The sequence below is a fragment of the Mixophyes fleayi genome, chromosome 1, assembly GCF_038048845.1.
Source record: "Mixophyes fleayi isolate aMixFle1 chromosome 1, aMixFle1.hap1, whole genome shotgun sequence".
In the NCBI taxonomy this organism is placed as follows: Eukaryota; Metazoa; Chordata; class Amphibia; order Anura; family Limnodynastidae; genus Mixophyes; species Mixophyes fleayi.
Genome location: NC_134402.1, coordinates 305115460 through 305135379, shown reverse-complemented (window position 1 = coordinate 305135379; position 19920 = coordinate 305115460). Strand labels below are relative to the sequence as shown.

General features: G+C 37.7%; 1 protein-coding gene across 1 annotated transcript; it reads left to right on the top strand.

Moving 5' to 3' along the window:
- The first annotated feature begins 1868 nt into the window (after positions 1–1868).
- NFIL3 (nuclear factor, interleukin 3 regulated) lies at positions 1869–17967 on the top strand. The gene is made up of 2 exons (XM_075211143.1): positions 1869–2137; positions 15818–17967. The coding sequence occupies exon 2, from the start codon at positions 16009–16011 to the stop codon at positions 17395–17397; it is 1389 nt and encodes a 462-aa protein (XP_075067244.1). The 5' UTR covers positions 1869–2137; positions 15818–16008; the 3' UTR covers positions 17398–17967.
- The last annotated feature ends 1953 nt before the right edge of the window (positions 17968–19920 follow it).

Here is a 19920-nt window from a genome sequence, read left to right as displayed (position 1 = left end):
AAATCTGTGCTTGTGACCTCTGACCTTGGCTACTCTGCCTGAACCCCATGCTGCTGTCCGCCAATCACTCCACTCCTGGCTTCTCCTTAGCCGGTATACGATTCTCGACCCTCTGTCAGCCTGCAGCCAAGTCTGTCCCCACCTCTAGTGGCTCCAGCGAACACCAGGCTTTCGGAGTAGACTTCAAGTTTTATTGTGCTGGCTAGGGAGTTCCTAACAGAAGGGGTGTAGTTGGACTGCAACAATGTTTAGCTACATGGTAACATCCACATGAATGCCAGGACCCAAGGTTTCCCAACAGAACATTGCCCAGAGCATCAAACTACCTCAACCTGCTTGCCCTCATCCCATAGTGCATGTTGGTGCCATCTCTTCCCCAAGCACCCAGCTGTCCACATAATGTAAAAGACAATGTGATTCATCAGACTGGGTCACCTTCTTCCATTGCTACATGATGCAGTTCTCACTCTCACGTACTCATTGTAGACGCTTTTGGTGGTGGACAGAGGTAAGCATGGTCCCTCTTACCAGTCTGCGGCTACGCAGACCCTTACACAGCAAGCTGTGGTGCACTGTGTGTTCTGTCACTTTTCTTTCATAGCCACTATTTACTTTTTCAGTAATTTTTGCTACAGATTTCTATGGGATTGAACTAGATGCGCTAACCTTCGCTCCACATGTGCTTCAATGAGTCTTGAGCGCCCATGACCCTGTCGCTGGTTCATTGGTTGTCATTCCTTGGACCATTTATTGGTAGGTACAAACCCACTGTATATTGGGAACACCCCACAAGACCTGCTGTTTTGGAGATGCTCTGAACCAGTCAACACAATGGACATTGTAATAACATAATTAAAGTTCTTCACTTGTCAGTGGTTTTACTGTTTTGGCTGGTGTGTGTGTGTGTGTGTGTGTGTGTGTGTGTGTGTGTGTGTGTGTGTGTGTGTGTGTGTGTGTGTCGACTTTGGTTCTGTAGGATAAAAAATAACAATTATAAAATGCTGAGAAGGGGATGAAAGAAATTGGTTCGGGGAGAGCAATTGGCCATGTGTATATGACGCTGTTACTAGAATATCTTTATATAGCAGCTGGTAGCAGGTAGTGGGAATGATGCATCTGACCGTTTCCTGGAACACTCAGTGACTGTATGTGATGATCAGATAATGTAATCCGTACAGAGGTAACACAGACAATGGCCACTAATAAAGCGTGTCACACTTATAGCTCAATCAGCAGAGGACGTTACTAGTCAGTTTAAAATCCTCTAGTGTTGTAAACAAAATAAACCCCTGGAATAAACAGAAGATATTTCTTGACATCTTTATCTTCCCACATAGAAACAGAAATCAGTCCACAAAACTGTCTGTGCAAACGAATGTTTTCCACGCGTGTTGCGTTACACTCGCGTCCCACACTACTATATTTTCATTCATTTGTTACTCCTAGTAAACAAAGCCAGACATCATTCTATCTACCACAGTACACCACCCGCGCTCGGCCGGCTGCCTGATTCATTACAGAAATGGAAACGATTCCAGATTGTGTCAGTGCCACCCTCGCTGTGACTGAGTAACTGACTAATTGCGCCGTGTCTAATCATTCCGAGGTCTGGTACCGCGTGGAAGGGGTTAAGCCGTATTTCTGTCGGCCAGTTACGTAAATGCCCCCCCTCCTCCTTCTCCCCCCGGCTCTGGTTATGCAACACACAGGACAAAGCTACACGTTCTACAGTAACACAGTGTTCGCAAGCAGAGTTCTTAATTCTAGCTCCACGTCCCGCCTTCTGTCTCCAACACCTCCCGCTCATTGGTCGCCGGCTCACAACGCCGGCGACCTGATTGGCTAGGGGAAGCTCCTGCTTCAGTCAGAGCAAGCCTGGAAGTGCACAGAGAGTAACACTGAGGAGTATTGACCTACTAACACAGATCTCCACAGCAGCAGCAGCAGGCTGCAGTCTGGAGCGGGACAGTGGCTCTTACACACTGCATAGGAGGCGCTGCTTCCCCAACTCAACCTTCTCTTTCCTTTCTTTTACAATTTGTTATTACTACATCCGATCTCATCAACTTCAGCACTTACAATCTGGATAGTGAAATGTCCTCAAGGATACCTTTTGGTTTAATGCTGACCCACTAAGGTAATATTGTGGCTGCCATGCTAACATGCATGATTCCATACCTCAGCTGACATGTGTGGTGTCTATGTATCAGCATTGTATGGTGTGTGTGAGATTGGTGGTGATTCAGGTTGGACCAGGGAGCAGTGATGGCTGGAATGCACGTATACTCCAGAAAGGGACTTTTGCTCGCTTTGCTACATTCTATTGTTGCGTAAATATGTCTGCTTTACTTGAATGGGAATGAATGTGACAGTGAGTGACGAGGCGGCTATCTGATCTGGCACCCATCAGACCTGTTTGTAACAAGCATTCACCGCTTCATAATGTAACCTTAAGTTGTTATTAAGGATGCTGAGCATATAAATGTAAACATAGAAGTAAACTGTGATTTATCACACGTGTTTATATATATATATATATATATATATATATATATATATATATATATATATATATATGTATGTATGGACCATAGGTGGATCGTTACAAGATATATGAGATGTGTGTAATATTTAGTTCTTTTGTTGTCTGGAAGCCGGGGGAGGGTTTGTGTGACTTGTTCTCTCGTACATTACATAACCCATGCTATGTGTACAGCGCTGGGAGGCGGCGGGGGCTCCGGGCTGTTGTTCTACGTATCGATTGTCTCATTTGGTGCAGGGGATCTATCAGTTAATTAAATCCATATCCGCCTAGCAGGGTGTAATAATCCTCCACATTAAAGGGTTGTATAAATATCGTGTTCAGATTGCATCTACAATGCAATCCTCATTTATAAATATTATAACTGACGTATCCTTATTTAATTAACTTGTCAGAATTGTTTACTGTGAGACTAAAAAAACAACCACATGAAAGTAACGCAGATTTATGTCTTTTGCTTACAGTGTAGTTACCTTTGTGATTATATAAATGTAGATACAGTGTTAAAAAATGAAAGGTAGATGATAGATCGATCTGTCTATTTATCGATCTGCCTGTTTAGAAAGGTTGATAGATCGATCTCTATCTGTCATATATCTTTCTAGCTATCAATCTGTCATCCAGCTATGTATCTATTTATCTATCTATCTATCTATCTATCTATCTATCCATCCATGTGTCTGTCTAGTATCAGTGATGAGACACAGGAGGTCCCTCTCCTACAATCGGCTGGGTGTCACTGGTAACAAGCTCATCGCACACACGAGTTCCTGGAAATGTTGTATTATGTAACCTCAGCATTAGCTGGCAGCCCTGGCTCTGTGTGAAAGGAGAGCTGATTATGCGTTTTTATAAGCTGGCTACAAAAGAAACTAGGACAATCTCAGCGCAAAATAAAAGACAGGGGAACAAACTCATCCATGTGGGGGTTTTTTTTTGTAACATTTGTGGATAATACTCTGAGTGGAAAGTAGACAATGACTGGTGAGATCATGTTCCTGAAGGACTGCCATGCTGTGTAAAAATAAAATGGGTCTATATTTGGCTTAGTGTTACAAATCTGCCTGTGGATTGGTGTGTGTGCTGTCCCCGTGCTTCCTCAGTCAATGACAGTGTGATTAGGCTTATTTAGGGTATTATGTGTGTAATAAAACCATTGCCAAACCTAACAAGTCGTATGCCCAGGCTGCTAGTTATTGTATTCCAGCCATACTATTGTTCTAGATACGTGCGACTAGATCCCTCTCATTATCCTCACATTACTACACTTTCCTTAACTAAGTACCTTCTAATAGCACAATTTGCATGGACTGAATGTTGTGTATCAGTAAAATAAATGTTGGTCCCATCATGTTATTGCTGAGCTCCGTGTACTTATGCATTCGCCTGACGCGCTGTGAATGTGACATGCATGTAACATTAGCGCAGACAATGCCCTTGCTGGGGAATAAATAAAGCAATACATGACAATGAGAGCAGCGCTGTGTATGTGGCGGCTGCTTGTTGTGATTGAGGGCTGAGCACGTGAATGGGAGGCGGCCGGGCTCTGCATTCCTTTGTTCTCCTGCAGGGACTCATACGGCCGGATCCCTGCTATATGTTTCGGTTAGGGGCTTAGCTGATTTTTTGGGCGTAGGACTAATTGCCTTGAACTTGTATTAGACATATAAGAAAGAAAACATAAGGCAGTTCCGATTGGAGTGTGAATTTGCTCTTCTGCAGGCTGTCTTCTGTTATGTACACATATTTCTTCTATATCTATCTATAGATAGATAGATATGTTGCTTTCCAGAAAGGCAACAACTGGAGAGTCTCAGGTTGCCTAGTTATAGGTGCATATTTTTACTTCAGCATACCTGCTTGTTTATTATTCGGACACTGGTAGTTTTTACTAGATGATTTGTCTGATATTCTGTATTGTTTGAGGTGCGTATGGCAACAGGTCACAGACTTATTCATACAGTTAGGGCTTATTCACACTACTCCATTGAAACAACTGCTATTTTATTGCATGAAAAGGGCATTGATATAGTTTTATATTTGTATATGTGTTTACTAATTTTGTATATATTAAATATGGGTATATTACCAGTGTTTACAGGAAGACAGGTATTATGACAGGCAATTGTTATGACATCACACATAAATCTACACCAAAACAATGGTATTCACTATCAAATTGACCTTTTGTCAACCTATGATGAAGCAGAGAGTGAACCCAACGTTGACATTACCTTCTGCCTCTATGAATAAACAGAGTATACATTACACTTTTTTTATTTATATTTCCTGTACATTCTCACACAGCTAACAATTATACACCCTAATAAAAGGTTCTTTTTTGTGTGACAGCCCTGCATAACATAATTTATTGTTTGTCAGCTCTACATGCAAGCTCTGGAAGGGATATTTCTTGCCCCAAATGATTATAGGGTTTTTTTGTACCATTTAAAGATAATTGATTTAGAAAAACAGCTACCAGTTAGATTTAGACCCTCATGAGACTCGCAACACATTGTCCATATTCCCAGAGCTATTATTTTGTTGCATAATAATTATTTCATGAGAGTGTCACCTATCACATGTCAGTGCTGGAATCAAGATCAACCAGTTGTCCTTAGGAATCAGCCTGTCCTTTATGCTCTTGTTGGAGCAATTATTGCTTCTTCTTTTTTAGAAGTTAATGTATTTGTGGGTAAATCTTATACCTTATTCACCTCATTGGTATTTTAAGTTGTCGCTCATTTTCATTGTTAAATTTATCAGCACAAATATCTCTTACATGTTCTGTATAGTTTGTAATAATTAAAAAAAAAATGGCAGTAATTACGTGATCTACTCAATGTTTGATGCAAGGTTTGTATTTTTAAAGGTGGAAGCTGACATTTTTTCCAAGTGTAGCGATGTTTTATTTCCAAGCAATATTGCTGATATAGTGTATATAGTTGTTATTGCCTGGGGAAAAATAGATTTCAGAGCTGTTCCCTAATACTGATACGTATTATGCTGCAATATGTACTTTATTAGTCTGGTTAATTTTTTTTTCCCAAAAAGTTTATTTTTATAACATTTTAACTTTATGTAGGTTAGCAATACTCTGATGTTTGATGCTGACGTAACTGGATAAAACTCTGAATCCTTCATACATACAAACTATACTATAATTAATATTTTGTCTTATATATTCATACTTTCTAAGTATATCACACAAATTTACACATGGAGCTATGAATGTTATGTAAACACCTTAAATGTGATTTCCATTGAAAGAATGATCATGAAAATGTATCTACTGTCCGTAAATTAAAGAGGCAGCAAATGTCAGCATAGGGATAAGCGGGACAAGCTGCATATTTGATCTGTCTGCAGTAAAATGAAACCTCAATGTGAAGCCTTTCATTTGTATGCTATATAAAGTCTAGGCAGCTAATACATTAATGTGGTCTGCTGGATAGCTCTAGTCTACTTTGGAGTGCTTTATAACTAGTCCTGACATAGCAGGCTGTGTAACTTGCTTGCAAGCATCCATTTTCCATTCCAGTCTGTTGGTTACTGCTCAGGATCACCCTGTGCTAATCAGTTTTGAAATATGATCTTGGAGACAGGATAACACTGTTTGTTTGCATAGAGCGGGCAAGGCAGCCCTGGAGGAGGGAGGGATGCTTTACCAGTCACGTATTCCCAGTGTTTGTGTGTAGTCGTTCATTAACATTGCAATCCACAGAAGAAGGAAAGTGTTTGCTACCCCCATAAATAACATTTTCCAAGTTTAAAACATATGCAAACATTAATAAGTTATGATAGAATTAAAAAGTAGAAAAATATTTGAAATATAAATATATGAAACAATATTTTTCATCTGTGGCCTATAAACATAGTTAAAGGTCATTGTTATTATTTTTCGGATCCCCACGCAGCTGTTTAAACTCTGGTCTGGTAATCATGACTCAGTGGTAGTAGTGTATTGGGTAGCGCTAATATAACAGATTTGCCCTACTGCAACTCCACACAACAAGTTTGGATTGCATTGATTTAGCAGCATGCTACGTCTAGGAAATTAATCTTGTAAATATTCTCAGATGACATGGAATATACTGTTGACTCCAGGGGCTGAACATTGAATTGCTAAGCCCCCTATCAAAGTTAGGGAAGGGACGCGGCATCTCCGCTCTCATTTCCATGGCTTCCTGCTCTGTCCTCAAAAAAGCAGAGTGGAGGCCTCATCTGAGCATGCACAATCTGGCACTCAATGAGCATGCACCCCTCACAAGGGGTCTTGGGGAGAGCCAGTGCCTTAAAGGGGGAGGGGCTGTTCCTGTATTTCTGCCCTCCCCATTACCTCAGGGCCCTGAAGCCACGCCCTTGGTTCACTTATACACTTTCAGGTTAAGCCCAAGACATATGGTCAAGAAAAGTTTTGAATACTTTCATTTTTAATTGCTGATTAACTTAATAAAGAAATCATTGTAAAGGGAACGCGGGATTTCCTTCTCCACTGGCAGAACTGGTTTGAATTTAAGAACTGTGAGGGAATTCTGTTGTCATTCTATGACTGTTGAACCTGCCAAAACTTGCTTCCTGCCAGGCTTCACTGAAGTTCCATCAACTTCAATAATGCTTTGTGCCTGGGTAACACTAAGGTGAAGAGAAAAATGACTACATTTTAACAGGGATACACCTACCCGCTTACTTGTTGTTATTCAAAAATTATTTTGCACACCTGTAGGGAATCCTGGCCAAAGTATCTCCAGAGTAGGCGTTAATTATATTTACTCACAGCAACACAGTATTTCAGAATAAAGACCTATTACTTATAAGCGTCACCTGTGAAACCAATACCTTGTTTATAGATCTTGCAATTAAATAGGCAACTGTGGAATTTGTGTTGTGACCAGATCTACTCCTTTATGTGTGGAGCTGTTTATGCAGATCCAATACTTCAACTGTAGCATCCATAAAAATAGAACCATTCCTTAGGTAATCAGCTAAGATTACTTGACATAGCATGACATTTATATACCAATTCTCAGGACCTAAAGTATTCCATTATATATTTTAATATTATATTAATACCCCACAGATAATGAACACTATCAATGTGAACAAATCAATTATTAATAGTCTTTATTCATATAATGCCAACATATCACACAGCTCTGTACAGAGAATGGTTATGCATTCACATCAGTCACTGCTCCAGTAGAGCTTGCAGTCTAAACTGCCACACACACATAAACACACTACAGCCAATTTAGTTAGAAGTCAGTATGTATTTGGACTGTAACCAGAGGAAACCCATTAGCACCCAGAGAGAACATGCAAACTCTACTCCCTGGTGAGATTCGAATCCAAGTCTTAGCGCTACAGGGCAGCAATGCAACACCTAACCTATGTCTGTCATGTAAAATGTACTGTACATTTTTATTAAAGTATTATTTGCATTCTGCCCTTACTCATTAACTATTTAATTTCATTTGATAGAAAATATGAAAAGTGATGCTTCTTTTTTCCTTATTAATATATATTCCATTCCTTCTTTTTACCACTTTGCTTTCCTAAAACTTGAATATACTTACATTGCATATTTATGCATCCCATAGATTGTAAGCTTGCAAACAGGGCCCTCTTACCTTGTCTGTCAGTATTATTCAGTATTATTCTATTACTGTGTTTGTTTCCAATTGCTGGTGCTATATAAATAAATGTTGATGATAAAATCTGTGCCACAAAGACCAGAGTTACAAAAGATGTGTCTCAGTTTATTACAATAATTATTGTAATAAATGTAATTGTTCAGTACAATAATATACACCATGATAGAGCATTATGGTTATTCATTGTTGGCACACACAATGTAGTTTTGCATGTTCCAATGTGATATTGCACACGCAGAATTAGAATTAATTTACAATCACACCTTTTTTGTTTAACAGGCGCGTATAAACGTATCACTCACAAATCCTAATTTGTTACACCATCCAGTGGAAATGACCATTATGCCAAGTCTCTTGTTACAGAGAAGAAGGTCAAATCATAAGAATTGCATGCAGGGAAAGAGAAGTGGTACTGTGCAGTTATTCAGTATTGAAAAAAAGCGTACATTTGTAGGAATAAATATTTTCAAGGGAAAAATATGGGACTGCTTGCATGGAGTTATACAGTATAACCTGAACATCCCATGATCATACACATATATCATAAAACACACCCCAAAGAGTCTGCTACAGTGCTACCTACCAAGTGGCATTCATTTCACACCTATCTACTTTTCTAAACTCTTTATTTTCAAACCATAACATAGATACATTGCAACATATAGAGAAAACGAATATCCATTGAAAAAGAGTACACATACTCCAAGTGGTATGTATTTCAAATATAAAAACAATAAAACAAACAGCATCTGAAGCATAGGGTAGATGTGTGGTGTGCTGAACAGTCACAGGGTTTTATTTTTTATAAGAGATCGTGGGGATGAGAAAGGTGCTTAGTGGGAGAGGGGGGAGGGGTGGGGTACTGAGAATGGGGGTGGGCGAGGTGAGACACCTGTCTGCTTTTAATGTAGGCATTAAAAAAAACATGAAAAGTGCATTGCAAATAGGACAAACCAGAATCAATTGTACTTGCATTCTAAAATGTTATAGCATAGCAGTCCCTATTTCTCAAGCATTAACGTGCGCTACTGGTAAAATAGATTGTATTGGTAAAAGCACAATGCTTGACGTATATATGGAAAACACTTTGAAACTCATGAAAAAAAACACGTTAGTTTTTATACACTGTTATCCCTTCTTCCAGCGCATATGTGTGAACGTAAATGACACTTGCTAGTAGATCTTATGGGTTAGTCAACAAGAGTCTCATCAATGATTAATTGAGCAGGCATATTTAATGTAACTCTGTGTTAAACTTATCATGCATGGTACTATCTGCCATGTAAATTAGCACTTATGACCTCATTAGATGCAGTGATATGAATTAAACTCAGATAAGGACAGTAATGCTCCAGGGACAAGTTGAAGAGATGTAGTGTTCAGCAAACGCTCATTCAGTAATGGACCTGGTAAACTTCCCTAATCGTGCAAGATTTGAGTTTCAGCTGTTGCTACATTTCAGATGACATTAATTCAGGGAAATGATCACTGTATACTACCTAGTAACATTACCCTTTCTCACCAGTGATGAATGTAATTAAGCATGTAAAAAAATTTTGGGGTAAATATTGCTTTTCAAAAATCGTCTGCATTCTGAAGAATATCACATGAGTAAAATATATCCATATAACTGTATGTCATACTGCAGAGTGAAATCCTGTGTGTCACAGTGCTTAGTAAAACAAATACTTTGATGTGGTGCATTTTCTATGGTAATTTCACATTTTTAAACCAGAATTTTAGTCCTGAGTAGTCTATGCTTGGACCTCAAATGTCAAATGAGGGTATTTCCAGGAGTACTTTAACCCTGTATTTTAGTTCATTTTATTTGTTGCTTTGCTCGTAAAACGGGGAAAGTAGCACCTTTCGGTTTGTAAATCTGCAAAAGGCTTAGAAGATGCAAATATGTTTTATTAGGATACTACACTGCACTAGTTATACACCATTAAAGCCATCTGAGAAGTTTGAGGTTATTTGTGTACTCAATGACTTACATGAAATTACACTCCGGCTTGTGGAAATGATTTCAAATGTCATCATTGTTTGATTTCAGTAACACACAAGACTTTAATTCTTAATGAAATGAAAACTTTATTTAAACTTGTATAGTTAGGATGGACAAGTTAAAACTTTTCACATTTTAACTGTGTTCCACAGTATTATTGACTAGAACTGATATCTTCCAAAATATTATCACAAATGAATTGTATCTGTATGTTAGAAAAAAAACACTTATTGCACTACATATAGGGGCTATGAATTGAAACTTATGGGGTCTTTTCTTGGAAGTAAGAAAAGTGGAGATGCTAGTTACATAGAATGAACACAGCAGATGCTATTAAATTAGGGTAATATAAGTTCATATTTCACTATACTAAATGACAATGTACAGATTTGATGTTTACATTGTATGTTGTGTAACAAGCTGTATATGATTCTAATGTAAAGGTTTAAATATTTGCCACTCACAACATATTCTGGCAAATGTGTCTTTTGGCAAATGTGTCTTGACTAAGTTGTGTACTAACAATGTTTTGTTTGATGTCACCTACAATAGAAATAGAAAAACAAGAGTTAAAATAATAATATATAATAGTAATAATAATAATAATAATAATCATCATTTATTTATATAGCGCCACTAATTCCGCAGCGCTGTACAAAGAACTCACTCACATCAGTCGCTGCCCCATTGGAGCTTACAGTCTAAATGCCCTAATATAGACACACACTCACACATAGACACAGACAGACAGAGAGGGAGAGACTAGGGTCAATTTTGATAGCAGCCAATTAACCTACTGGTATGTTTTTGGAGTGTGGGAGGAAACCGGAGCACCCGGAGGAAACCCACGCAAACATAATGTAACTGGCATAAACACAAATACATCTGAAAGTGTATTAGTTAAAGTGGATAATTTAAAACAATTATATTTATATATTATATTTATCCGTCTGTCCATCCATCAAAAAAAATAAGAGGACTGTCTTTTAAAATACCTTCTGCTTACTTCAGTTTCCATTCCTTTTTATTTTAAATTGCTGAAATTCCTACATAACACTGACAATATGGAGGGCCTTCCAGTAAATAGGCATATAAATGATTAAAACGTATGTGTACAGTAAATATTTAGCACTATGGACAGTGTGTAATCTAGAAATGTTAGATCATGTTGAGTGTTAAATCATTAACACCTAAAAGCAATCTTATGTCTTGCTGTCCTGAATTTCAGATTGTAACACCTAGGGGCTTATGTTAAGTTGAAATTGCATTTCTGGCGTATAATACACTTTATTACTTCTGAGCAAGCACACAAATCGCTAGTTACTAAAATGGTGTGTACAAATACTCGGATTATTATACGCCAGAAACGCAGTTTGTGTTCACCCTAATATTAGCTCCTAAGTGAGTAACACAAGTCATGTCAATCTAGTAAGTGGACATGAGAAGACCCAGCCCTATTTCCATGTTACTGTAGTACCAGTGTCTTGGAAAAACAGAGTTGAGAATTGAAGGCTGAAAATAAAATCTGTGCTATACTTACAGACGTGCTTGTCTTTGGTACATGACTATAAAGATGAACTGTGATTGCTGCAGCCCGCACAACCTGTATCATTTAGAAATAAAATTACTCTGTCCTTTAGGCCTGCTTCAGAATTGCATTTTAGTGTTCAAAAGCTGGCCAAATATTTTGAAATCCAGCTTAGGTTTGCAGTAAAATATCCGAGCGGCCCCAGTTTCTGTATGTGTATGCATATTACTTTATCCGCTTGGTAATTTAGAGCCTTTGTTGTAAAACATAATGAAAGTACTGTTGAAAGAAATGCTTTTATACTGTTTGAACTGCTCTTACTGTCATTACCACAAACTAAATAAAAGAACAAGCAGCACTGACATGTGAAGAAGGATTTAGATCTGTTTTATGAGGAATCACTGCAGTAAATGATAATCATTTATTTACATGTTAAATCCAGGTAGGTTTTATTTTAGCACAATAATGATAATTTCATTGCTGGAGCTCATGTGTATTTTATTTTGTAATAATCACTCGGGTGACTATCAGTGAAGCACATATATATGACAGAAGGATTAGCACAAATGGTATCTAAGCTGTATATATAGAAAAAACTTCTTATAATGCATTTTAGAACTACAATCTTATAACTGTCATCATTGTAACTGTAGTGGTAAAGTAGCACTTGTCAGAAACATCTGTACCGTGTTGTGCAAAACTGACACTAAATGAACATTGCATTGTATTTAAGTAAACAGTATATTTAGTGCTTATCTGTTTATTATGCTGTTGTCCAGAAACAGTGACAATTATTGTGGGGTGCAGTTATTTCCAAGCCCACATGCTATAAAGTGAAATTTGTTGTGACAAAACATTATATCCTATACATTTGTGTATTATTCTAATTAGGTCAATTGAAAAGTTAAATGAGATTACAAAGATTTAAAAATTATATTTTACAGTCGGTTTTCTCTCATCTCAAGACTAAAACAAATAATGGTAATATTGTCTAGAAAGTGTTACATAAAAAGCTAAGAACACAATCAAATCATAAAATTAGGTCACAATTGTTTCCATGAATGGAAATACATGTGACACACTATGAGCAAGTTGTTTGGGTGTAAAACAAAGCTTAAAATATAAATGAGGCATCATGCCACATTCTAAACTCATTCGTCACAGGGCATGTTGTGGGTATCAGAAGTGACATGGTGGCACCTGACATGCAGTCAATGGCTATTTACAGCCAGAGTGTTACAGGGCAAATATGTTTAAAGAACCATCTGATAAGTTAATTTATTCATATATCTGTTAGTAGAACATCTCTATTAACCCTTAGTAACCAAACACATTTATACATCATTTTTTATGCATTTGTGATGCTTTGAGGTCATAGGGATTCTTTTTTGCACTACCAAAGTGAATTTGATTGTTTATGGGGATGGGGGGGGGGGCACATAGAACTTTCTTTGGTAGCATACTATGGATCACAAATGTTTTTTTGTCTGTCACTACTACTGTCAGTGTAAACTAGGTGTAACAGTGACTGTTAATCCCAAAATTATTAAATTAGTACAGGCTACTATAGGAGACCTCTTACTCTCGCTGGGCCTGCCTGGTAGCAATGTACTGCTCTACTAACATGATAATGTGATACCAAAGAATGTCCCCATATAATGCATAAACACCAATCGTTTTTATATCTCTATTAACAGTGCATATTTTGTGTTAATTTTTAGTCCCAGTGCTTTTTAATATTGGCACACTGTTAATACATGAGGTCCAGGTTAGCATTAAAAATTACCTTTTTACATTGTGCCTTATGTAATAAACTTGTATAAAAATGGATTTATTTCTGTGCCCCGTCTCATGGGAGTGGCCATTTTTGCACTGGTGGCAGTTTCTCTCGAGGCATCCGGTATCTACCACACCTGATAAAGAAAAGACATTTTGTAAACCAAAGATTGGCAGTCCATTGAGTCTTGAACCATTTTAAAATCTCGCTTATACCATATCAGAAACAGACAAAGAGAGGAGTTGTGCCAGATAAAACATGATTTATACATTTTTAACAACTGATTACTCTTAGTAATAGTTAGCTTTTAGAATGGCTTCCAAGACCGCAAAATATTAAGATATTCATTTCCGTCTGAGCAGTACACAGAATATAATATATGGATCAGAACTAGTCTACAAAAATTGTGTTCTGCTAGCATTACCGTTTATTTCAAATACAAGTAATATTTATAACACTTCTTATATGGATCTCCTTTAATGCCACTTGTTTATTTGTACACGACCAATCCTTAATGGGTTTTTTTGTAAAGCTTTTCTTCAAGTGTTTTTATTACAAAGAGAAAGATAAAATTAGATTAATGAGCCATTGAAAATGAGTGAAAAGCTAACCTTGTTGGCTGCCTGTGTGTACTTTGGCAGCATACTCAGTGAGTTTAGCTGGCGAGATATATTTATGTGAACAGTTGTTCTTTTACTATTTTTGATTCACTGAAAACCTAACAAACCATGGTGAGTAAGCCACAAACACAGAAGCATCATTTTTCTGCCAAGCATAGAGTCACAGTCAGAAAGTCATCCATTTCACGGACTGGCTAAGTATGAATTGCCCGTGCACGGATATCACGTGATCACCTGTTTTAAGCACCTAGCAGATTTCTGATTAACGCCTAAACAAAGATATACCCTTCTTTCCTTTATGGTGGGCTAAGCAAGCTGCGGCTCCCCAGCCGGTGATGAACTATGATCTCAGTATATTGGCTATAAGTAGCAGGGCCGTAACTAGGGATGGACGATAGGGGCGACCGCTCAGGGCACAACTTTGAAGGGGTGCGCAGTTAAAACTTTAAGTTACGGCTCTGATGAATAGACATTTTTAATTGTAGTTCAAATTCAGCTAGCATGGGTTATTTGTTGTGTCCCATTGTAGGTTATTTCAGTTTATGTTATTTTTGTGTGGATGGACATACTGCCATATTTCTTCAAAGCCTGTATTTTCTATGTAAAAAGCATTGCAGTTAAATAATCACTAACATGATGCTAAAGGTGTAAATTAAATAATGTTAATGAAATTAAAGTTATACATTTTAACTTCATAGGACTACACATGCTAAAAATAATTTACATATGCCTGTAGCTTTCTGATTGTAACAATTTCTATGATAAAATATACAGGGCAGAATAATAGCTCCCATTATATTTCTTTCTACAAAGGCTGACAATCTTAAATTGCTTAATTGAGATGATTGTTGGCTTAGTCCATATGTTCAAATGCAAGTTCTGAAATAAACCCAAGACTGTCCACATAATTCTTCTGGCTTCCGTCTGGTCATCACTCCATGCATGTCTAGCTAAGACATTGATCACTGGACTGTGACATATACGAAGTACCTGAGCATGGAGTAATAAGAGAGTTGGAAAATCTGCAAAACATTTATTGAAGCATAATATATTTCTTGTAAATCCCCTTACACTCGTTATTGTTTTACTATGTGCAAAATTGAGCAATAGGAGTGTCAGGCTGAAAGGATCAGCTGCTATTTTAAAGGAGTTAAAATAAGATTTATATATTTAGATATTGTTGTTTTTTTGCAAAATATATGGTCTTATCAGTCATAGGGGCTTTTTTTCTCCACCCAAGTTCACTTTTTCCACTTCTCTTTGAATATGAAGTACCAATTAATCATTCAGCTCAGTCTTTGTTCCTTGTGTTCTCTGCAGCCTCAGACAAGAGTCATGCAATGTCGCCAGCGAAGTGTAGCATGTTGAAGCTCTGTTAAAACAAATCTGTATTTACAACAAAATATTGCTGCATTTGATCAGAGTTCTATATGAACCACAAACATGACTTTTACAATTTGGCCTGTAAAATTGCGGAAGTGTTTGTGATTGTGGTTGCACTAGCAAACCAACACTTCTGCAACTAAGTGGAATCTTAACTTCTTCCTTGCAAGAGGGACTTTTAGCACAAGTCATAGATAGACACTGCAAAGCCCCGACGTATTGCTTCAATGAACTTCTAGTGCATTAATCTGGTCGTTAGTATTTCTTCCATATTTAAGTATTAAAATATTTTTGTTTCTATTTTGCAGGTGACAAGGGATATACCAGGCACATTCTGAAGATGGTCACACACTCACTTCTCCAAGGTTTGCCAAGAAATATTGACAGCAGATGGAATTTCCTATAATTAATGTATTAATGTTGACACGGTTTGAGGAGAAGCAGCGTGAAATAGTTCTCTTCAGCGACTGTGGACTGTTTCTAAATCCAGTTGGTGCTAATGCAGCTGAGGAAAATGCCTACCATTAAAAAAGAGCAGGAATGTGCTGATTCAAGAAGCAGCATGGAAAACATACTTGTGCTTAATTCTAATATGCCTGACATGTCTGAATCAATGGACTCCAGTAATGATATGTTGTACAACGAGGGGATGGTCGGGAAAAACAAGTCCACATCATGTCGCAGGAAAAGGGAATTTATTCCTGATGAAAAGAAAGATGCTATGTACTGGGAGAAAAGAAGGAAAAACAATGAGGCTGCAAAAAGATCCCGAGAAAAACGCAGGCTAAATGACATGGTTCTGGAAAATAAACTAATTGCATTGGGAGAGGAAAACGCAACCCTGAAAACAGAACTGCTGTCACTAAAGCTTAAATTTGGTTTAATAAGTTCCACATCATATGCTCAAGAAATACAAAAAGTTACTGCAGCTACAGCTATGTATTTTCAGGAATACGGAGCTGCCAATTCAAATGGAAGGTCCTACTCAGAAGACCATGACATTCCTCTCATAAGCAGTAGCTGTATTTCTGTCATCAAGCACTCCCCACAGAGCTCTATTTCAGATGTGTCTGAGGTATCATCTGGAGAACATGTCCAACCAAGCTCCATCCAAAACAACTGCAGAACTTCTGAAAGTAAGTTTCAAATGATAAAGCAGGAACCCATGGAAATAGAGCGCTTTTCTCGGGAGCCTAGAGAAGAAAATCCTTCCTACACAACATCAATCTATCGGAATTATATTGGAAGTACATTTTCTGCGTACTCACATTCACCCCCTCTGCTGCAAATTAATAGTTCCTCCAGCAACTCACCGAGAACATCAGAGGCCGATGAGGGTGTGGTAGGAAAGACTTCTGATGTGGAGGATGAGCAACAGGTTCCTAAAGGTCCTATCCATTCCCCTGCTGACCTGAAAAATGGTCATACAACAGTCATAAAGGTCCCAGAGGTGAATTCCTCAGCACTGCCCCACAAACTGCGAATTAAGACAAAAGCTATGCAGGTTAAAGTGGAAGCACTGGAAAATGTCTTTGATGCCACACAAAAACTGCCCTTGCCAATTGACATGTCCTCAAAAAGGCACTTTTCACCCGAACAACATAGTAGCGAAACCCTGGTACATTCATCTTTGTCCCCTTTGTCAGTTCAAGTGACTAATATCCCAGACTGGCCAATAAAATCAGGACAGTGGCACCATAGGGAACTTGATAGACTCCCAAATATTTGTAAAACTGCTGGAATTGTTGGAATGACAGACAATGTCTACAAAGCTCCTGAGCCAGAGAGCTTGTATTTAAAGCGAGGTATAGCAAATTTATCTGCTGAGGTTGCCTCACTCAAAAGACTTATAGTTACCCAAGAAATCTGTACTTCAGATTCCAGTTAAACTACTACTGAAAGTAAACCAGATGCTTAATGTAAAGGGTGTCGTTTGCAGTAAATTGATCTGTTTTGTAAAATGCTCATTTTCACTGGACTTGTGACGTCATTTTACCGTTCTGTTCACGTAATGATGTCTACTAAATATTGTCTCTTTTGTGCACAATTATTCTGAAAACTAGATTGTGTTATGATCACTATGCCTTGTGTACAGTTACGTAGCAATTGCAAGGTTGTAAATATTTTAAACATTATTTTTGCTGGTCTGTTATAAACTGTGCAAGTTACCAGTTATAATAAAGTATTGGTGACAAATAAGGGACCTCGCTCTATTTCAAGTGTAACCAAGATGGTATGTGTGTTTACAAATGTACCAGTGCAAAATTCCTCAATGTGTACATGGAATTTATGTAGTTTTGTGTCATGTATATGTGACACATAAGTGATTATTGAATGGTGTAACAGTTAACAATTACCAGCTGATGACTTGGTTATAAAAGGCAGAATTGTTATAAATATTGTATCCTTTGCTAAATTTGCTGCAATAGGTCTGCTCAATAAAGTGAAGCAAAAACCACTTGCTATGATCATATTTTGGGAGAAATCCTGACAGATTATCAGCTTCACTTGTTCCTGTCATCAATCTCAGGTCAACAATATTAAACCTGCGGATGAAAACATGAATCTAACAATGGTAGAAAATGAAAGTAGGTCTCAATAAATACTAGTATCAAGGTAATCCATAGCACTGAAAGGTTTACTAATGGCTCCTACCGTTTGGGTGGTACTTGATAGATATAATTATAGAGCTTTTATATTTTGAAATGACAACAAATGCAAAAAAAAGGAGAAAGAAGTGTTCCCTAAGATTACAGCAACACGGCAATAGAGAAAAATAACACAAGAGAACAATACATTGCTAGCATGTCATTGTAAGAGGTGTTATGTATAAAAGTAAAATGCAAAAATAGGGAGGAAAGTATAGAGAGGGGGGACCCTGGAAAGAGCGAGTGGACACCAGGAAACATCAACTGATATATAGGTAATAGTAACACATATATCTAGCTCAGCGTAGCGTATAGAGTGGGCTAAGTGGAAGCACCAAGTTGTTACTGAGTAGGAGGAAGGAGAGTGAAAGGCAAACCCTGGCTAAATTGAAACTGTCCCTAAATCACTCAGATTGTTTTGAACTTAGTGAAAGTCAGAGGTATAGAAGAATGTGATATGCATAGAGCCATTCATTTAGAACTCGACCACTGATCACAAAACGGACTTCCAATGTAAACATGGTCCCAGGCTGAAAAGATAACGTCTGCCTTAATAAATGTTATTTATATAATTTTACAAGGTTTGACTAGTAGGATAGGGCCAAGAAATGCAGATAAATATAACAGCCATGGTGCAGTTTCTTAAAAATAAGAAGAGGGAAGAAGAGTACAATTAATGTCTTTTTAGTATCTATTAAAAGTATTCACTCCCTTTGGTATTTTCTTTTCTTTTCTTACATCATGTTATCAAAATGTATTGATTTCGGAAATGCTACCACTAATCAGCACAAAATGTGATGTTATGCACAAAAACTATTCAAAAGCCTTTTCTTATTTAATTAAAAGTACAAAACAGAGAATAATTGAGTGGATAGGCATTGAAGCTCCCTGGTTTTAAAACGTGGCAGAAGCCGCAGTAACAGGTGGTAGTCACTAATAGCTTTGCACGTTTGAAAAATGCAATTTTCACCCATTTTTCTATGTAATATAGTTTGATCTCCACTCCAGTGTGAATTTGCTGCATACTTTGGGTCATTGTCCTGCAGGAATATAAGTCGTCTCTCAAGTCCTAGGACTCTTACAGAATAAACAGGTTTTCTTCTAAAATGTGTCTAAATCTTGCTCCATTCATTCTGCCCTCTATTATGAAAACTTTTACAGTCTCTGGAGCAGAGAAGCACTCCCATAGCATTGTACTTCACTGTAACAATAGTGTCCTTGGAAATATGAGCATTGTGACTCTTGCGTCAAATAAAAACCTAGGTGTTGATTTGCTGTAACTTTTAAAAAGGAAAATTGGAAGTGGTGATCACAGTAACCAATTCTAGTTATCATGCATCTATGACATTACAGAAAATGATAGCTAGAATCTGATTGGTTGCTTTCGGCAACACTTCAATTTTTCCTTTTTAGGTTTTCCAAATTTTACCCCCTGGTGTTGAGGCCAAACAGTTTACTCTTTGTCTCATCAGACCATAGCATATTTCTAAATTTGATATGATTGTCTCACACGTACTTTCTCCACTTGGTATGAGGGTCTCGCACATACTTTCTCCATTTGGTAAGAGGATCTCACAAGTACTTTCTTAATTTGGTATGAGGGTATCGCACCTACTTTCTCCATTTGGTATGATTGTATCAGACGTACTTTCTCTACTTGGTATGAGGGTCGCACTCGTACTTTTTCCATTTGGTATGAGGGTCTCACACGTACTTTCTCCACTTGGTATGAGGGTATCGCACATACCTTCTCCATTTGGTAT